Here is a 16889-nt window from a genome sequence, read left to right on the forward strand (position 1 = left end):
TACTATAGAACATAAAAGCAATAACTTCAACTCGTTAGTAATGCCTTAATGAAATCAAACTATAACTCAATCTCGCAATCAAACTAGTAAACATTTTATATTGCACATGTAACTCACAATCAACTCAACCGCAAACTACAATGAAAACCATCAACATGAATTAATTTGTTTTTAAACAATTCAATCTCTTCCTAGTACATAAGGAACATATAACTCCATCTCATCTTTGATAAACTATAAAACAGTCAAGTATAACCAAACCCGCTCACAAAAATAATGTATAATCGTTCTCTTAAAATGTCAACAAAAAGTAAATTTCAAACAATAAACTTGAATCATTTTGATTTGTACTCCATTCAATCTTTTACTAAGACATGCACATCAAAAAAATAAAAGAAAAATTGAAAAGGGGATCTCAAAACCTTACCTTCAATTTTAGGGAAAGAGAAACCGAGATGAAAATCGAACAACTTCAATCTCTTCGTCTGTAGAACAACTTAAATCTTCTCCTAGTACATGCAAATAAAGAAATTAAGATCAACACAAAAAAAAACATAAAGGGGATTTCGAAAACCTAACCTCAACGATCTTGGGAACTGAGATGAAGTAAGAGGCATAGAAGAACAACGTGAAGCTAATCGTCCTTTATCAGCGACAAGAAGCTTCTCCCGAGCTTGAACAACTCCAATTGTAGCCGGCGGAGATTACAAAGTGATTCTACTCTGTCGTGTTTAGAGAGGGGGGGAAAAAGAAGGAGGAAGAAGGAGAGATGTGACGATGAGTTCAAGGTCTCCGACGAACTAAGACGGCCGGAGAAGATGGTGTTGATAACGAAACCTAATCGCCGCCTCTTCGTTGGAGAGAAAGCAGAGTTGGAGTCTACGACATGTTATGATTTTTTACTCTCACCTCTTTTTTTACTTCTTAGTTAAATCAGAGTAAATTACATTACTTTTTTAATATACGTATTTCGAAATTAATAGAAAGGACAAAACAGGATTAGCATTATTGTTTATACTATAGGGACAAAGATTTTGATTCTAATTCTAAGGGGACAAGGTACTAGTTGTTTTGTTCTCTTTTCCCAAATTTCTGTATAATTAATAAGCTAATCAACATTATGTCTTCTTTTGTTAATATACTTTTAACACTGACAGTAACTGCACTATCTCCATTAATTCAATCTAATATTTATAGCTTAGAGAAACTTTTTTGAGCTAATGCAACTGTCAAAAATATGGTTAATATCAACATTTGGATAACAACACATATCTTTTACTAACTCAAAAACTTAAATTGGTGTTATTATTTCACCGAATAAACTCAAATGCAACATTTTTAATTCAGAGAAAAAAATCATCCAAAGAAATTCATGAGAGAAAATTTTACAAAAAATTAGTGTAATTTTCTCTTAGTATCAACTATCAAGTGACTTTAGCTTCACCAAATATATTTGAAAAAGAAATAAAAACATTTTCAAATTTTCTCATTTGCTCAAATCTATTAGTAAATGAAGTAATTGTCATATACACATCAATAATTAAATTTAAAAGTATCTTCAGATGTTTAAATTGCCTCACTAAAATCAATCTCATCGAACTATTTTTTTCTAAACATCAATATTTTTTTGGAAATACATCACTAATATCCATCTCATGAGCAAATTTTTTACCCATATTCATAATAGAGCTACATCCATCATTCCTATAATTTGTAAAAAAGACATCACACCTTCTACTTGTTTCGTAGCATTATCAATACATATGGATTTATCTTGTAATTTCTTACTTACTATGTTAATACCAAAAAAATGTTATGCTAAATAATAATAGTAAGGAAAAACTCAAAATTCTCATGTGCATCAACCAAACTGCCAGTTTCGGTTTCGAAATAACATCATCACACAAATCATATAGTTCAAGTAAATCTCATCTTATTTGAGAAGCTTGATATCTTATAGCTTTTTATTCGACTCTCCCATCTAATATTAGACAAATTTTTTACTGTAAAATATGCTTAACTAAAATACTCAATCTTTTTGTAGAGCTCTAAAACAAAGTGTACATGTGTTGCACAATTCATATTTATTTTTGATTTAAATGGTTGAAACCGACCCAGATCCAAACCGTCCAATTCAGATATGTTTGATTTAAACGAGTAAAAATTTAAGAAGAAATAGTTTGAGAACCAAATCAAATTAAATTGACAATCTGAAAAAGATTTTTCCGAATGAAGAACATGGATAAAAAATCAGATTTATTTTCCTCGGCATTGTCTCCTTTCTCAACTCGAACATGATATATTTCTTCAAAATCCCCAATAACTAGCAATATGATTAAATTTAGCAATATTAAATTATGAAGTTTAGTAGTTTAGTAGTTAACAGAGGTCCGTTTAATATACTTAATCCCACTAGCTCTGTAATATTGAATGTATCTACATAATGAAATATGTATACAAATAATAAAATAGTACGTTTATGTGATGAAAATAAAATTTTTAGGATAGATAATATTAAAAAAAAATTAAAAAGTTAAGATAATATAATATGTATACAAACAGTTACTATGTTACCATCTAAAGGCATATTCTTTGTGTACTCTGAGAAAAAAATGTGGAGAAGAATCATCAAAAACCTAGCAACATACGCCTCTGATGTGTGTCATCAAAAGAAAATAAGTATAATCGTATGATGTGAATATGTCAAGCTTCTCAAATAAGATGAGATTTACTTGACCTATATGATTTGTGTGATGATGCTATTTCAAAAAGTGAAACTGGAAGTTTGGTTGATGCACTTATTGGGATGACATTTTATTTGGTATTAACATGGTAAGTAAGAATTACAAGATAAATCCATATGTGTTGATAATACTATGAAACAAGTAGAAGGTGTGATGTCTTTTAATTTTTTTTAGAAATGATGGATGTAGCTCTAGTAAAGTGCATATTTGTAGAGAAAAATTGTACCGAAAGGATGAGACGGCTGATCTTATGCTGACAAGGTGTTATATAAACATAGGTTCCCTAATATTTTTAAACTGAAGCATGTGTATGCTATGTCTCTCCTTGTAATTTCCTAATTACCATGTTAATTCCAAATAAAATGTTATGCTAAATAATAATACTAAGGCAAAACTCAAAATTCTCAAGTGCATCAACCAAACTTCCAGTTTCGGTTTCGAAATAACATCATCACACAAATCATATAGTTCAAGTAAATCTCATCTAATTTGAGAAGCTTGATATCTTATAGCTTTTTATTCGACTCTCTCATCTAATATTAGACAAAAAATTTACTGTAAAATATGCTTAACTAAAATACTCAATCTTTTTGTAGAGCTCTAAAACAAAGTATACATGTGTTGCACAATTTATATTTCTTTTTGACTTATATGGTTGAAACCGACCCAGATCCAAACCGTTCAATTCAGATATGTTTGATTTAAACGAGTAAAAATTTAAGAAGAAATAGTTTGAGAACAAAATCAAATTAAATTGAGAATCTGAAAAAGATTTTTCCGAATGAAGAACATGGATCAAAAAATCAGATTTCTTTTCCTCCGCATTGTCTCCTTTCTCAACTTGAACATTATCTATTTCTTCAAAATCCCCAATAACTAGCAATATGACATCGGCATACACATGCTTCAGTTTTAAAATATTATGGAGGCTATGTTTATATAACACCTTGTCAGCATAAGATCAGCCGTCTCATCCTTTCGATACAATTTTTCTCTACAAATATGCACTTTACTAGAGATACATCCATCATTTCTATTTTTTTTAAAGACATCACACCTTCTACTTGACACACAAATTATGGGAATAAATTGTCTTCTTCCTTTATCCTTGTCACTCTTGTTTCATATGGTGTTCCTCTATGACCTCCAAACTTCGCATCTGTCATAGAAGAACACGTGTATTCATTAACAAATGATGAATCTAAGAAATAGGCCAGTGGCTCACCATGATATATCAGTCAACATGAATGCATGCAACTATTAATCCAAGGAGCGGGTCTGTGATAGACACCACAAAATTTGCAACAGAAAATGCTATTACTTCTCTGGAATCATAATCTAAAATGTATGACATCAACTTTAATTTCTCCCTCACTGCAAGTGTGCTCACTTGAGTCTTTGTAAATCCCTCCAGCAAACTTCTATGATGTTGTTGCACCCTCACACAATCTATTTAAAATACCATTAGCTGATGTAGATTTTTAATAAAAGAAGCTTTCATGATTATGGAAGAAGAAACTAAACTCGGATGGGGAAAATATGACCTTAAAAATTGAGAAATTCATGCTTTCCAGATGTGAAAGTAGAATAGTAGCTCACCAAAATTGTGACATAAGGTAGACATCATGCTGAAACCTTTTCAAATATATAATTGTACGCAAATTAGTTATCAGGTGCTAAGTGGCTGAGAGAACGAAGAGCAACAAACAAAAAACAATGATTCCATGTAACTTATTTTCCGAGGCCAACCGTTTGGTATTTTCATTCGCATTCATAATCTCATATGCATTCGCTTGGTGGAGGAGGTGACCACACAAAATGTTTGTGTTACTTTAACCATGCCTCTGTCTCAGGATCTAAATTGTATGACAAACATATTACTGTACAAAAAGTTACTAAAAGGAAAAGATTTGAGCAATAAACATAGTATACCTCTAGGATATCCCGAACCAAAATTTATGTTTATGTTTTCTCCAGTTTTCTCTACCAACCATTCTCTCAAAGCTCTATCTCTTTTTTTCATCAAAATGGTAAGCAACCACCTCCTTTAGAAGAATAACCTCTATGATCTATTGTGGCAGTGATCTGAGCAACAAAAGCTCCCAAATCCAAAGTAACTGCACTGTCTGTCTCTATGTGTCGCTCCAGAGCAGCCACATAAAAAGGTGGTATTCCTCCATCTGATGCTCTGTTTATCACCTAGTGAAGAACACTGCACACATTTAAAAGACGTCTTCAGTTAATCATGTCAACTGAAGCCATAAGCTTTATCTCTTTCAAAACACTGTTAAACTTTTTCGATCAATTTCAAAAAATAAGTTTACTGCGTTGTTTTGAATGAGAAGATGGTTTCAAGGGAATGAAGACAAACCTTTTTATACTTGAAGATACACCGCCTTGCCTAAAAGAAACTCGAATTGAATGATAGATCGTGGTTGATGGATTTAAAAAGGGACGATGAATCTGTAACTGGAGGCATTTTGGATTGTTAAAACGAAGATCAAACGACGCGATCAAAACCCTACGAATAGATTCTTCATGTCGACTTCCAAAGCTCAAACTCTGGAACGGCGGAGAAGAAAGAGTGGCATGAACCGTAAAATCCAAAAGAGGCCTAGGGTTGAGAGGCTTAGGGTTGATTTACTTTGGGCTGGAAGAGAGGATTGAGAGGCTTAAAGTTCATAAAGCCCATATACAAAACAAACCCACATACATATTTCGTTTAATGAAACGGTGAGTTTCAATTACCTGGACACGTGTCACGCCTAGAGCCTTCAACTTTCTGACGTGGATGCTGACGTGGCACGCCCAGGAGAGAGGAAACTCTCTTTTATATAAATAGATTGGGACGATTACATCATCATATTTGGCTATGGGAGCTTTTTTAGATTCACGAATGAAGTTGGATGTGCTTGAGAAAGTGGATCCTTCTACTTCTAGCTTAAAAACTGAAGAACTTAGTAGTAATTTGACTGCACTTTATAAAGAATATCATGATATGACTCGGGGCTGTTCTTCAAGTGCTTCATCTGCACCAACTCCACATGATCGAGTTAATGAATCTCCTCATGATTTAGACAATGTAAGTTCCAGTTTGATTCTTCTAACGTGCATAATAATATATTAGGATCTATTTGAATTGGAAAGAAGCCTTGGAAATAATATGTGAATCACAAAACACATTTAGATGTGTATTTGGATGGATGGTTAAAGCTATATAGAAAGTCTCTCCCTGATTTGGATGTTTTAAGCTACTGGAGAAAGAACCAACTTAGATTTGAGGATTTAGCGACTATGGTGTGTGATAAACTTAGCATTCTAATCGCTACAAGTTGCATCCGAATAAGCTTTTAGCATTTGAGTTTGGGTGTTGACTCCATACAGAAACTGTCTGCTTCCCAAGAACATTCAAGATTTGATTTGTACTCGTAATTGGTTGCGTGGATTTGTAGAATATGAAGGTTAAATTTCATAATTTACAAAAATATTATATAGTCAAGTTTTAAAAAAAATAATTCATACGTTGAATTTTAAATATTGTAAAATATATTGATAATATGTGCGATGAAGATACTAAAATGAAGATACTATGGAGAATGCAAGTACTTCAGGAGTTAGATCTTCAAGATCAGAAGATTCAAGTATGTCATGAAACATGTTTCAGACTCTCTTTGATTATTTTTGGAAAACATAATGAGAACAAATTTGTTGTTTTTGTTTTTGTTGTTATTGAACTTGTTTGAGTTACTAACTTTGATATTCTAGTGCTCACTTTGTCTGGTTATGCAACTATTGAGTGTAGTAGGTGTAAATATTGTAATTAAACATTGGAATTGAAGATATCAAGATTTTTCTATTAATTTTTGTCTATATTTTTTAAATTAAGTCATATGGTGTTTAAAATAAGATTTTTTGAAAAAAAAATTGTGTTAGAAAATCGATTATTATATAATAAAAACAAGAAAATCATAAAAAGTTGAAAAATACTTAAATGAGACTAATTGGATCAGTGAAAATTTACGTGTCTAAATGAACAACCCTACTACATCTTATTTTATATGGTTTTACATAGGCATGTGTTCTAAATAGAATATGTTTTAAATATGTCGGTTTTACCCATTTTAACATCTCTAGTCACGAATCATGACTGCATGCATAGCATGTATCATTGGTGATATTTATTTGACATTTCGATATGAAATTTTGATTGATATCCTAAACGATCTATACTATTAAAGCAGAATCCCTTCTAAGATTCTATCTTTAATTTTTGGAGTTATTTACAATGGAATGCCATTGCCTTTTTGACATTTTTTAAAATAAAATTTCCAGCTATATTTTCAAAAGTAAATTAGATTTATACTTAAATTTCGCCTACTTACTATCTATACTTAATGTAATAACCACTCATTTAATGTTTTATCCGTTTCAGAAAAGGGTCGATATCTCTATTAGTTATAAACTTTGATCTACCATTGCACCTCCTTAATCATGAGTCCTTGATAGCATATAATTTTTTTAAATATACAGCAGATCTTAACGTCCAAATTCTCATGTATCATCATTTTCTACTTGCTAAGCAGATTAAGTGGGTTTGACAAAAAAATGGAATATTAAGACTTTAGCAAATGTCTTATTTACAAGAATACGAATACAAATGTATACACTAACATTAACATTTTTAAATAGACACATACTGTATACTGATAGGTTCGAGGTTAGCAAATATTTTGTTTTAAGCAGATTTTACAATACTATAACCACTATTATAATAAAAAGTACATAAATTAATAAATTTTATATATCAATTCGAAATAACATAATTTTTAAATAAATGAAATTATGATGTATACATATATATATATATATATATATGTAATTTATTTTCATTATTAAATCAACTTCAATATATATAGGTTTATAAAAGATAAGAAGTATTACTATGTAAGATAAAGATTATCCTAATTTTCCGATTGAATCACCCAATATTTTTTAACTATTTAACTTTTCCGGATCTTTTTTCAAAAAAATCCAAAAATGTGATTTTTAATAAAATTATTCGAAATTATCTGAAAAAGTTAATCGAATTAGAACCGAACTGAAATCAAAATTTTATTGGATTCCTAACATTGTTATCCAGATCAAACTAAAAAAAGAATAATCAAAATAAAACCAAACCCAAATCATGAATAATTGAACGGTTCCTATATTTCTTGAACCAAAAAATCAAAAACCACATCCAAACATAAATCGAAAACCAAAAAAAAATGGAACCGGACCGAAAACTGAACATTCATGTCTAAACATATTGGTGAATAAATAAGCGGGTTAATAAATTGTCAACAAAAATTAGGATTATCCTAATTTCCCGACCGAATCACCCAATATTTTTTAAATATTTAATTTTTTGGATCTTTTTTCAAAAAATATCCAAAAATATGATTTTTAATCAAATTATTCGAAATTATCTAAAAGAATGAATCGAATTAGAATCGAATTGAACTCAAAATTTTATCGGGTTACTAACATTGTTATCCAGATTAAACTAAAAAAAAAGAATATTCAAAACGAAACCAAACCCAAATCATGAATAATCGAACGGTTCCATTCTTTCTTGAACAAAAAAATCAAAACCACAACCGAAAAGAAATCGAAAACCAAAAATTCGAAAATGAAGGTTCATGTCTAAACATATTGGTGAACAAACAAACGGGTTAATAAATTGTCAAAAAATTAGGATTGTCCAATTTCCCGATTGAATCACCCAATATTTTTAAAATATAAAATATTTAGTTTTTTCCTGTTTTTTCTCAAAAAAATCCAAAATTGTGATTTTTAATCAAATTATTCAAAATTATCTGAAAAGAATGAATCGAAATTAGAACCGAATTGAACTCAAAATTTTATCAGGTTCCTAACATTGTTATCCATATCAAACTAAAAATAATAATAATCAAACCGAAACCAAACCCAAACTCATGAATAATTGAACGGTTCATATACTTCTTGAACCAAAAAATCAAAAAACACAACCGAACAGAAATCAAAAACCAGAAAAAATCGAAAATGAACATTCATGTCTAAACATATTGGTGAACAAACAAATGGGTTGATAAATTGTCAACAAAAAGTAGTTCTGCGTTTTGAAAGCGCGGATCAAAATCTAGTTAATCCTTTCGTGCCACCACCATATTAACGAACAAAATCGTTGCCTAAGGGTTGTAAAACCGTATAGACAAGTCAAACGAAAGGGGCGGTGGCGCAGTTGGCTAGCGCGTAGGTCTGATAGCTATCTGAGTAGTAACCCTGAGGTCGAGAGTTCAAGCATCTCTCGCCCCATTCTTTTTTTTTTTAAACGGAAAACATATGATGTCACAGTCGCCGCACCGGCTGTGTAAACAACCTCCTCAATAAATGAAAATGGAAACAAATAATAAAAAGCTATAGGAACCGAGTAATTTCATATGCGCTAGGTTGTGCCACGTGGTCCCTCCATTGCCGTTAAACTTCCCGTGAAATACAAAACACTCTCTAAAGAAGAAGAGAAGAGCCACTGCTTCTTCTTCACTTGATCATCAACACCACCACAAATTAGTCTCGAAAATCTCTCTTTTTCCATGGAAGCAGGCGTGCCAAGGCTCGTCTACTCAGGACCCCAACCAACTCGAATCTCCTTCTCCTCCCGCCGCTCCTTCGTCTCCAGCATCCCTCGCCGTAACCGCTCTCGACGGATTCTAGCCGTCGCTACTGATCCCAAACCTACCACAGCCGTAAACGGATCTTCTTCTTCTTCTTCGTCTTCGTCTGCGTCAAAACCAGTCAACAACAATGTCTCCACGGTTATTAAGATTCTACTTCTCCTGCCGATTTTATGCAATTTCAGATTAGGGATTTATTTGTGGATTTTCTAACACCCAAATTTGATTTTTTTGGGGCAATTCATCAAACAGAGAATAAACGATGTGTCGAAAGAGATTAAGAGAGTGAGAGCTCAGATGGAAGAAGACGAGCAGTTATCTGTGCTGATGAGAGGCCTTCGTGGCCAGAACTTGAAGGATTCGACTTTCGCCGATGATAGTATTCAGCTAAGGCTTGTAGAGGTAATCGATTAATAATCTTTCAGCTCAAAGTTTTAGTCTTTGACTTAACAGCATTTTTGTGAATGTTTCATTTCTTCTTCGTTTTGCAGACTGGTGAGAGCAGTGAGTTCTTACCGTTGGTTTATGACCCGGCTACCATTTCTGCTTATTGGGGTAAACGGCCTCGTGCTGTTGCTAGTCGAGTTATCCAGTTGCTCTCAGTCGCTGGCGGGTTTCTCTCGCGTCTTGCAGGGGATGTGATAAACAAGAAAGTCAAAGAGGTAGTAAATATATGTTCTGTTTACTGCTTTTATCATAGATGGAAAGCTAGAGCAGAAAGTATAGTCGTGGGCCTCGTGACTTGTATATTCTAGTGATCTATGTACTGCTTTAGCCTTTAGGTAGGACTCAGCGAAAGAACAATAAACCGAAAGATAAATGTAGGTCTTGTGGCTTGCATAACTTTGTTTAGTTCCTTATGCATTTCTAATGATAGATAGTGCCTTAAATGTCAAAACCATCTAGTACACACAGTTGCAGTACCATATTTTTGTTCAGGTTTGAGTATTGTTCTGCTTGCAAGTATTTTTTATGTAGTTTGATTCTCATTTTTTCATTTGTCATTTATTTTCAGAATGAGGTTGCTAGAGCAATTGAATTGAGGGAAATTGTTACTTCTTTGGGTCCAGCTTACATTAAACTTGGGCAAGCTTTGAGTATTCGACCAGATATACTGTCCCCTGCTGCAATGACAGAACTACAGAAGCTCTGTGACAAGGTATATTGTTCTTCCCTTCATTCCTTGTCATATAGTCTTGATTTCTCCCATTAGAGTTTTCTGTCTTAAGCATGGCTAAATGTTGGTTTTTCTGTTTCATTTTTTTTTGTTTGTTTGTTTATGTGAAGGTCCCTTCATTTCCTGATGATGTAGCAATGGCTCTTATCGAGGAGGAGCTTGGGAAGCCGTGGCATGAAGTTTACTCAGAGCTCTCTCCTTCCCCAATCGCTGCGGGTATGTTTTGAACATGTTAATCTTATACCCAACTTGTCATTAGTAGACTTAGTTCCAATGATTTACAGTTAATTTTTTTTTTTTTTAGCATCTCTGGGACAAGTGTACAAGGGAAGATTAAAGGAAAACGGGGATTTGGTGGCAGTGAAAGTACAGAGGCCTTTTGTTCTTGAGACCGTGACTGTTGACTTGTTTGTTATACGGAATTTGGGTCTTTTTCTACGGAAGTTCCCTCAGGCAAGTTTTCGTCTGATGGCTCAGTGTATTGTTCTCTTTCACCATTTATCTTGCTGACTTTCGGGAATTTTCATGCAGGTGTCAGTAGATGTTGTTGGACTGGTTGATGAATGGGCTGCTCGTTTCTTTGAGGAGCTGGATTATGTTAACGAGGGAGAAAATGGTACATATTTTGCAGAGAAGATGAAGAAAGATCTCCCACAAGTACGCTCATAAGTTTTTATTTGACCAGTACTTATGTGGGTTAACATTTGTGGAATGGTTTCTAATCGTGCAATCATTGATGGGTTCAGGTTGTTGTACCAAAAACCTACCAAAATTACACGTCAAGGAAGGTTCTTACAACACAATGGATTGATGGCGAGAAACTGTCACAAAGTATTGAGAGTGACGTTGGAGAGCTTGTGAATGTTGGTGTTATTTGTTATCTAAAGCAGGTAACACTTCCTGCATACTTGTTGCACATCATTATAAATTTTTCCTTAGGCTACACACTTATTATCTTACGCATGATAAATGTCTTACATTTATATTCTTCCTCTAAACCGTCATATTGTTTTGTGCTTCAGTTGCTTGATACTGGGTTTTTCCATGCTGACCCTCATCCTGGAAATATGATTCGTACCCCAGATGGGAAGCTTGCCATCCTTGATTTTGGTAATGGTTCTAGTTCTAATTAGTATAATTATGTATCCAAAAGATGCATTTGGCTCCGCGGTTACAGTTAATGTGGGGTGAGAACAGTCTTTTGTTGACATTTTTATGTTTGTCCATTCATTGACAGGTCTTGTCACGAAACTGACCGATGATCAGAAGTACGGAATGATTGAAGCTATTGCACACTTGATTCACAGAGACTATGATGCCATTGTCAAAGATTTTGTCAAACTTGGTTTCATCCCTGATGGGGTCAATCTGGCACCTATATTACCTGTCCTGGCCAAGGTTTTTGATCAGGCCCTTGAAGGTGGTGGAGCTAAAAACATCAACTTTCAGGAGTTGGCAGCAGATTTAGCGCAGATAACTTTTGACTATCCTTTCAGAATTCCACCTTATTTCGCCCTTATAATTAGAGCAATTGGTGTGCTCGAAGGGATAGCTCTAGTGGGGAATCCTGAATTTGCTATTGTGGACGAGGCCTATCCTTATATCGCTCAGGTATTTCTTTTATGAACTCTGTAACTGTGAGCAGACCAGACCACTCATTCACCGTCTTTCATTAGACCTTACAAAATACTGATGGTCAATGTCTTCTTCATATGATTGCCTCAATATTTAGAGGCTCCTCACCGATGAATCACCTCGCCTGAGGGAGGCTTTACGCTACACAATATATGGGAAGACTGGCGTGTTTGATGCTGAGAGATTCATCGATGTGATGCAAGCCTTTGAGACTTTCATTACAGCAGCCAAAAGTGGAGGAGGGGAAGATATGAATGGAGGCATGGCTGAGCTAGCTCTTATGCAAAACCAGACAACTAGTCTGGTTCCTTCGTTTCCAGCAAGTGCATCACAACCGAACCAGCCAGCTCAAACGAGAGTCGCCTTGTCTTTTCTGCTTTCCGAGAAAGGAAACTTCTTCCGCGAGTTTCTACTAGATGAGGTATTTACCAATCACAAATCTAACCACCTAAACCTATGCAGCATGAATGAGAATTGGACGATTATTATGTAGATAAGCTTAGAGTTACTTAATTTCTTGGCATCCTGAGTTCTGACAAATGTTTTGGTTACTCAAAACAGATAGTAAAAGGCATCGATGCAATCACGAGAGAACAGCTGGTGCAAGCAATGGCGGTCTTTGGATTCAGAAACGCACCACCAGTCTTCGGTATGGTACCAACACTAGGACCCTTCAGGCCTGCAGCACTTCTTCCATCTGTAACAGAGGAAGACAAAGTCATCTTGAACAATGTGCAGAAAGTAATCGAGTTCCTTACCGCAAGAAGCTCCATGTCGAATAACCCTGATCAGGTTAGATTCATAAATCTCTCTGAACCTTGTCAAGAATCAATATCTGTTGTACAAAACTTTGAACCTGTGTGTGTGTTCAATATCATAAAACAGGTAGTAGATGTATCTCAAATGGTTCGGGAACTGCTTCCTGTGTTGCCTGGAATCTCTGCGACAGTATTGCCCGAGATTATGAGTAGGCTTGGGTCAAGAGTCATGGCGAGAATAGTTCGGGATACCTTTTTGTAAACATTGGGTTGAGCTTTGTACAATTGTGCATATATAAGTTTCAATTTATAGTACCGATAAAACAGACAACAGCTGATTAAGATTGTCTGTTCATCATTAACACATATACTTGCTGTAATAATAAAACAGATGAAATGAAAGTGTATTTTCCTTTCCACTGTGGCCTACATCTTATATATATCTAATATAATGCAAAATGTTCTTATTGGAACATGTTTTAATTTAGGGTTAATTTGCTGATAGCCAAATTCTCAATGAAAATTAAGAATATATCAATGATTTTGACATAATTAACTCCCTAACATTTAACACTTATCTCATCTGGTTATACTTTTATCTTTTGTAAGTACTTCGTAACAAAAAAAGAGAGAATGACATTGTATGGACAATCAAACACAACTATTTGCTATCACCTCATGTAATGCAAGACACATCGTATGCTTATTTACCACATACAGGCTTTGACGGGTAAACAAATAACGTAATCCATAGTAAATGTAGGAAAGAAAAAGGAGAAAATGATTTATTATCTTTTGTGTTATGGTGAGTTATGCTCATTATCCAGAGAGAGACAAAAGTAGAAAGGCAAAAGAAAAATTCTACTTTTCAGAGTAAATCAGAGTGAAAGTTTTTCATCTCTTTTCTTTTTAATTGGCTGAATTTAAGCTTAAATGAGAGTAAATCTTTTTACTCTACATTTTGTTGTGCTGATTGTACCTTTTACAGGTAGACAATAAAATGGATTGTTAAAAGTAAATGGTGCCATCTCATGAATTCGTGCTATATGAAATCAGATTGATTGTGCTTTAAACAACCTGGAATGTACATTAGCATGGTTTGAAAGTTTATGAATGTTCTATTTCATATTACCGAAATAGTATAGAATTTCAACTCTGCTCCAACCCCTAAATATTAATTCCTAATTCCTAATTACTAAATCTAAACTCTAATAACTAAATTCTAAATATATTCTATATAATATTTTGAAATATGTTATTTTTATGTATAATCTATTCCATTTACATTAGTTGAGCTCCAATATAAAATAGTACGAGATTAAGAAGAGGTCGCACGTCAAATTCTGTTAGATCATGTTTCAGATATGAAAAAATTTATCAACAATCTTATTGATTAAGAAATTTTGGAGTTAAAAAAAAACAGAGAACAAAGGTCGAAGAAGTTGAACTAGTAGATGTTAGTGGTGTTTTGGTATATAAAACACAAAATTCGTTGAATATCACAATCAAATTTTTTTGAGTTGTCTAGTGAATTATTAAATGTTCGAAGGTTATGCAATGCAATTTCCCTTTAATTTTATCACATCATGCAAGATTTTATTCTGAAATATAAAATTCAAAGATACAGGTCACATTACACTAGAGAAGCTGTTTTGCAATAACCATTAAGTATCTATAAGGTAAAGGAAGAGAAGATTCAGAGTATGAGACGACCAATATCTCTGATAAGAGAGAGGCTTTCTCAAGAAAAGAGTGGCAAAGACTGCTCTCCGGAAGCATATGATATGATACGCTTTTTAAGAGGGGAAATGTAGTGAGCCCCGTGAAATGCAGCCGCTCTGAATGCATTCAAAGGTCCGAAATTCACTGCATACATCTTCTGGATCCCATCTAATACCGCCATCATTGCTATATTTGCAGGCTTTCTCTCTGCTTCATATCGTTTCAGCAGATTCGCCTACAAGACAAAATGTTCAATCAATCAATAACTGAGGGAAGAAGGTCATCAATATTTGGTTTAAAGAGTTAGAATCCAAGCGAGCATACGTACCTCGCCTATATCGGTACCAAGAGCGATGCCTTCTGCTATAGCTCTGGAGAGGGCACTCGCATCTGCAAATCCTAGATTAACTCCTTGGCCGGCCAAGGGGTGAACAGTATGAGCTGAGTCACCCACGAGAGCCACACGGTTTGAAACATAGTCTTTTGCATGCCTTAAAGACAAAGGAAACATCATTCTTTCTGATGAAAGCTTCACAACCTTTGGTGGAGTTTCAAACCTCTCCTTGGCAGATATGTTCACATCTCCTGTAAGCCAAGAGAGACTACTCCCTCCTGAACTTGTTATCTCTGGATGTGGGCCGTATCCATAATCCAGAGCGTCGTTTACAGCTTTGATGAAGTCATCCTCGCTCATGGATCTGCGATCTGAGGCCTCTGTTGGATCCATAGTCCATACTATGTTGCTAAACTTGTCGCCAACAGGAAGAAGTGCGATGGGTCCATTGGGTAAAAACCGTTGCCATGCAGTGAAGTTTTCGACAGTGTGCTCAACTGTACAGATTATAGCGTTCTGAGAGTAGTTCCATCCTGTTGTTTTGATCCCTGCCAACTCCCTCACTCGCGACTTGGACCCGTCGGCACCTACCACCAGTTTTGCATAGACGTTGTTTCCATCGCTTAGCTCCAGTTTCGCAAGGCGCCCTCGCATAAATAAATCTGCTGTGGATGGTACTTCACCAAGACCAGTCAAAGAAGAACTAGGTAACATATCCATTGAGTTTAACCTCGCTGGATAAATAGTCTTCTGAAGATCTGATTCCTGCAAATCCCAACCTCTCTCGTGTTAGAAAAACAAAAATATGATTTATGAACTCTCTAAAATTCAGATAATCTGACTAAGAAGTTGAAGAAAGTACTAGCTGGTTTAGCAATTTATAAGAAATTACCACAAACTCTCTTTCTAAACTTGCGTTCAGGGGAAACCAGACTAGCTATATACATAAGCTTTTTGGAAGTTTGATATTTAGCTATGCTTCATTTATCGAAAGAAACGAATGAAAAGGTAGATGGAAATTTTGAAACGGGCAAAACTACTGCAATGACATGAGAAAGGACATGCAAGGTGCGAGTTACAAGGATGGGGGCATATAACGTATCCTTCTTAGGTAAACTGGGATGGAGCCAAGAAAGAAAAATACCTGAACACAAGATAGCTGAGAACTCTGAAGAACTTTATTCTCCACAACGCACCTGGATCATGTCAAGAATGAGCACATGGCTGTAAACATCATCAAGGATGCAGATGTACTGTATATACCAATATGCTTACCCCAAGATATCTTGATCGACATCTTTAGCATTGTATCTTGTATATCCAAGGCCCGTGTAGTCCCAGACCTAAAACAACAACAACAAAAAATGACATAGGAGGACTTTGTTAACGTCTAGCAGATCATTATCAGTTTATGCAGATCCTACACATCACACCTAGATCTGATAACAGTTTTGGTTTTAAGATCAACTTCAAATAAAGAGATAAGCGCCAAACGGCAGTACATCAAACCAATGTCGAGCCATGATCAAGAAATATGTTCCACCAAAATCATAGCCACAAACCAAAGTGAGCTATATGCATTTCAGAAGTTCTAAAATTTCAGCAGCCATAATATAACAACTTCGGGAGTATTAAGAAGTTAATAATCATTACCTGCATTTTGTCAAAATAGGCATGTCGCTGTTCTTCAATGTATTTCCAGGCACCAATATCTGCATGATAAAATGACACCAAAGTTTTATAACTATAAAGGAAATAAATGGACTTTATCAGAGGACAAAGACTAGATCAAAATTTGGGTTCGAAGTGGCAAAAGCAGAG

The 16889-nt window shown here is 34.6% G+C and overlaps 2 protein-coding genes across 2 annotated transcripts in view; one reads left to right on the forward strand and one right to left on the reverse strand.

Annotated features, from left to right (window-relative positions):
- The first annotated feature begins 9275 nt into the window (after window positions 1-9275).
- LOC106305626 (uncharacterized protein sll0005) lies at window positions 9276-13431 on the forward strand. Its single transcript, XM_013741977.1, has 13 exons — window positions 9276-9583; window positions 9695-9844; window positions 9934-10104; window positions 10458-10601; window positions 10730-10835; window positions 10924-11072; window positions 11151-11276; window positions 11366-11509; window positions 11642-11729; window positions 11857-12230; window positions 12352-12675; window positions 12816-13046; window positions 13140-13431. The coding sequence occupies exons 1-13, from the start codon at window positions 9362-9364 to the stop codon at window positions 13272-13274; spliced, it is 2364 nt and encodes a 787-aa protein (XP_013597431.1). The 5' UTR covers window positions 9276-9361; the 3' UTR covers window positions 13275-13431.
- A 1150-nt stretch (window positions 13432-14581) lies between these two features.
- The window catches only part of LOC106305627 (ubiquinone biosynthesis monooxygenase COQ6, mitochondrial), a 6024-nt gene continuing 3716 nt past the window's right edge, over window positions 14582-16889 (reverse strand). Inside the window, exons 8-10 of the mRNA XM_013741978.1 lie at window positions 16213-16264; window positions 15063-15833; window positions 14582-14969 (exon numbers count right to left, since the gene is read on the reverse strand). Of these exons, the coding sequence (XP_013597432.1) occupies window positions 14754-14969; window positions 15063-15833; window positions 16213-16264 (1039 nt within the window). The 3' untranslated portion in view covers window positions 14582-14753. The remainder of the gene's footprint in view (window positions 14970-15062; window positions 15834-16212; window positions 16265-16889) is intronic.

This window comes from Brassica oleracea, chromosome C7 (assembly GCF_000695525.1).
Source record: "Brassica oleracea var. oleracea cultivar TO1000 chromosome C7, BOL, whole genome shotgun sequence".
In the NCBI taxonomy this organism is placed as follows: Eukaryota; Viridiplantae; Streptophyta; class Magnoliopsida; order Brassicales; family Brassicaceae; genus Brassica; species Brassica oleracea.

Excerpts from the sequence above, each read along its gene's own strand:
- LOC106305626 (XM_013741977.1), top strand. The coding sequence starts at position 9,362 with ATGGAAGCAGGCGTGCCAAGGCTCGTCTACTCAGGACCCCAACCAACT. Across the intron at positions 11,073-11,150 it reads TTCTACGGAAGTTCCCTCAG|GTGTCAGTAGATGTTGTTGG; the intron begins GCAAGTTTTCGT and ends ATTTTCATGCAG. Across the intron at positions 11,510-11,641 it reads TTATTTGTTATCTAAAGCAG|TTGCTTGATACTGGGTTTTT; the intron begins GTAACACTTCCT and ends TTTGTGCTTCAG.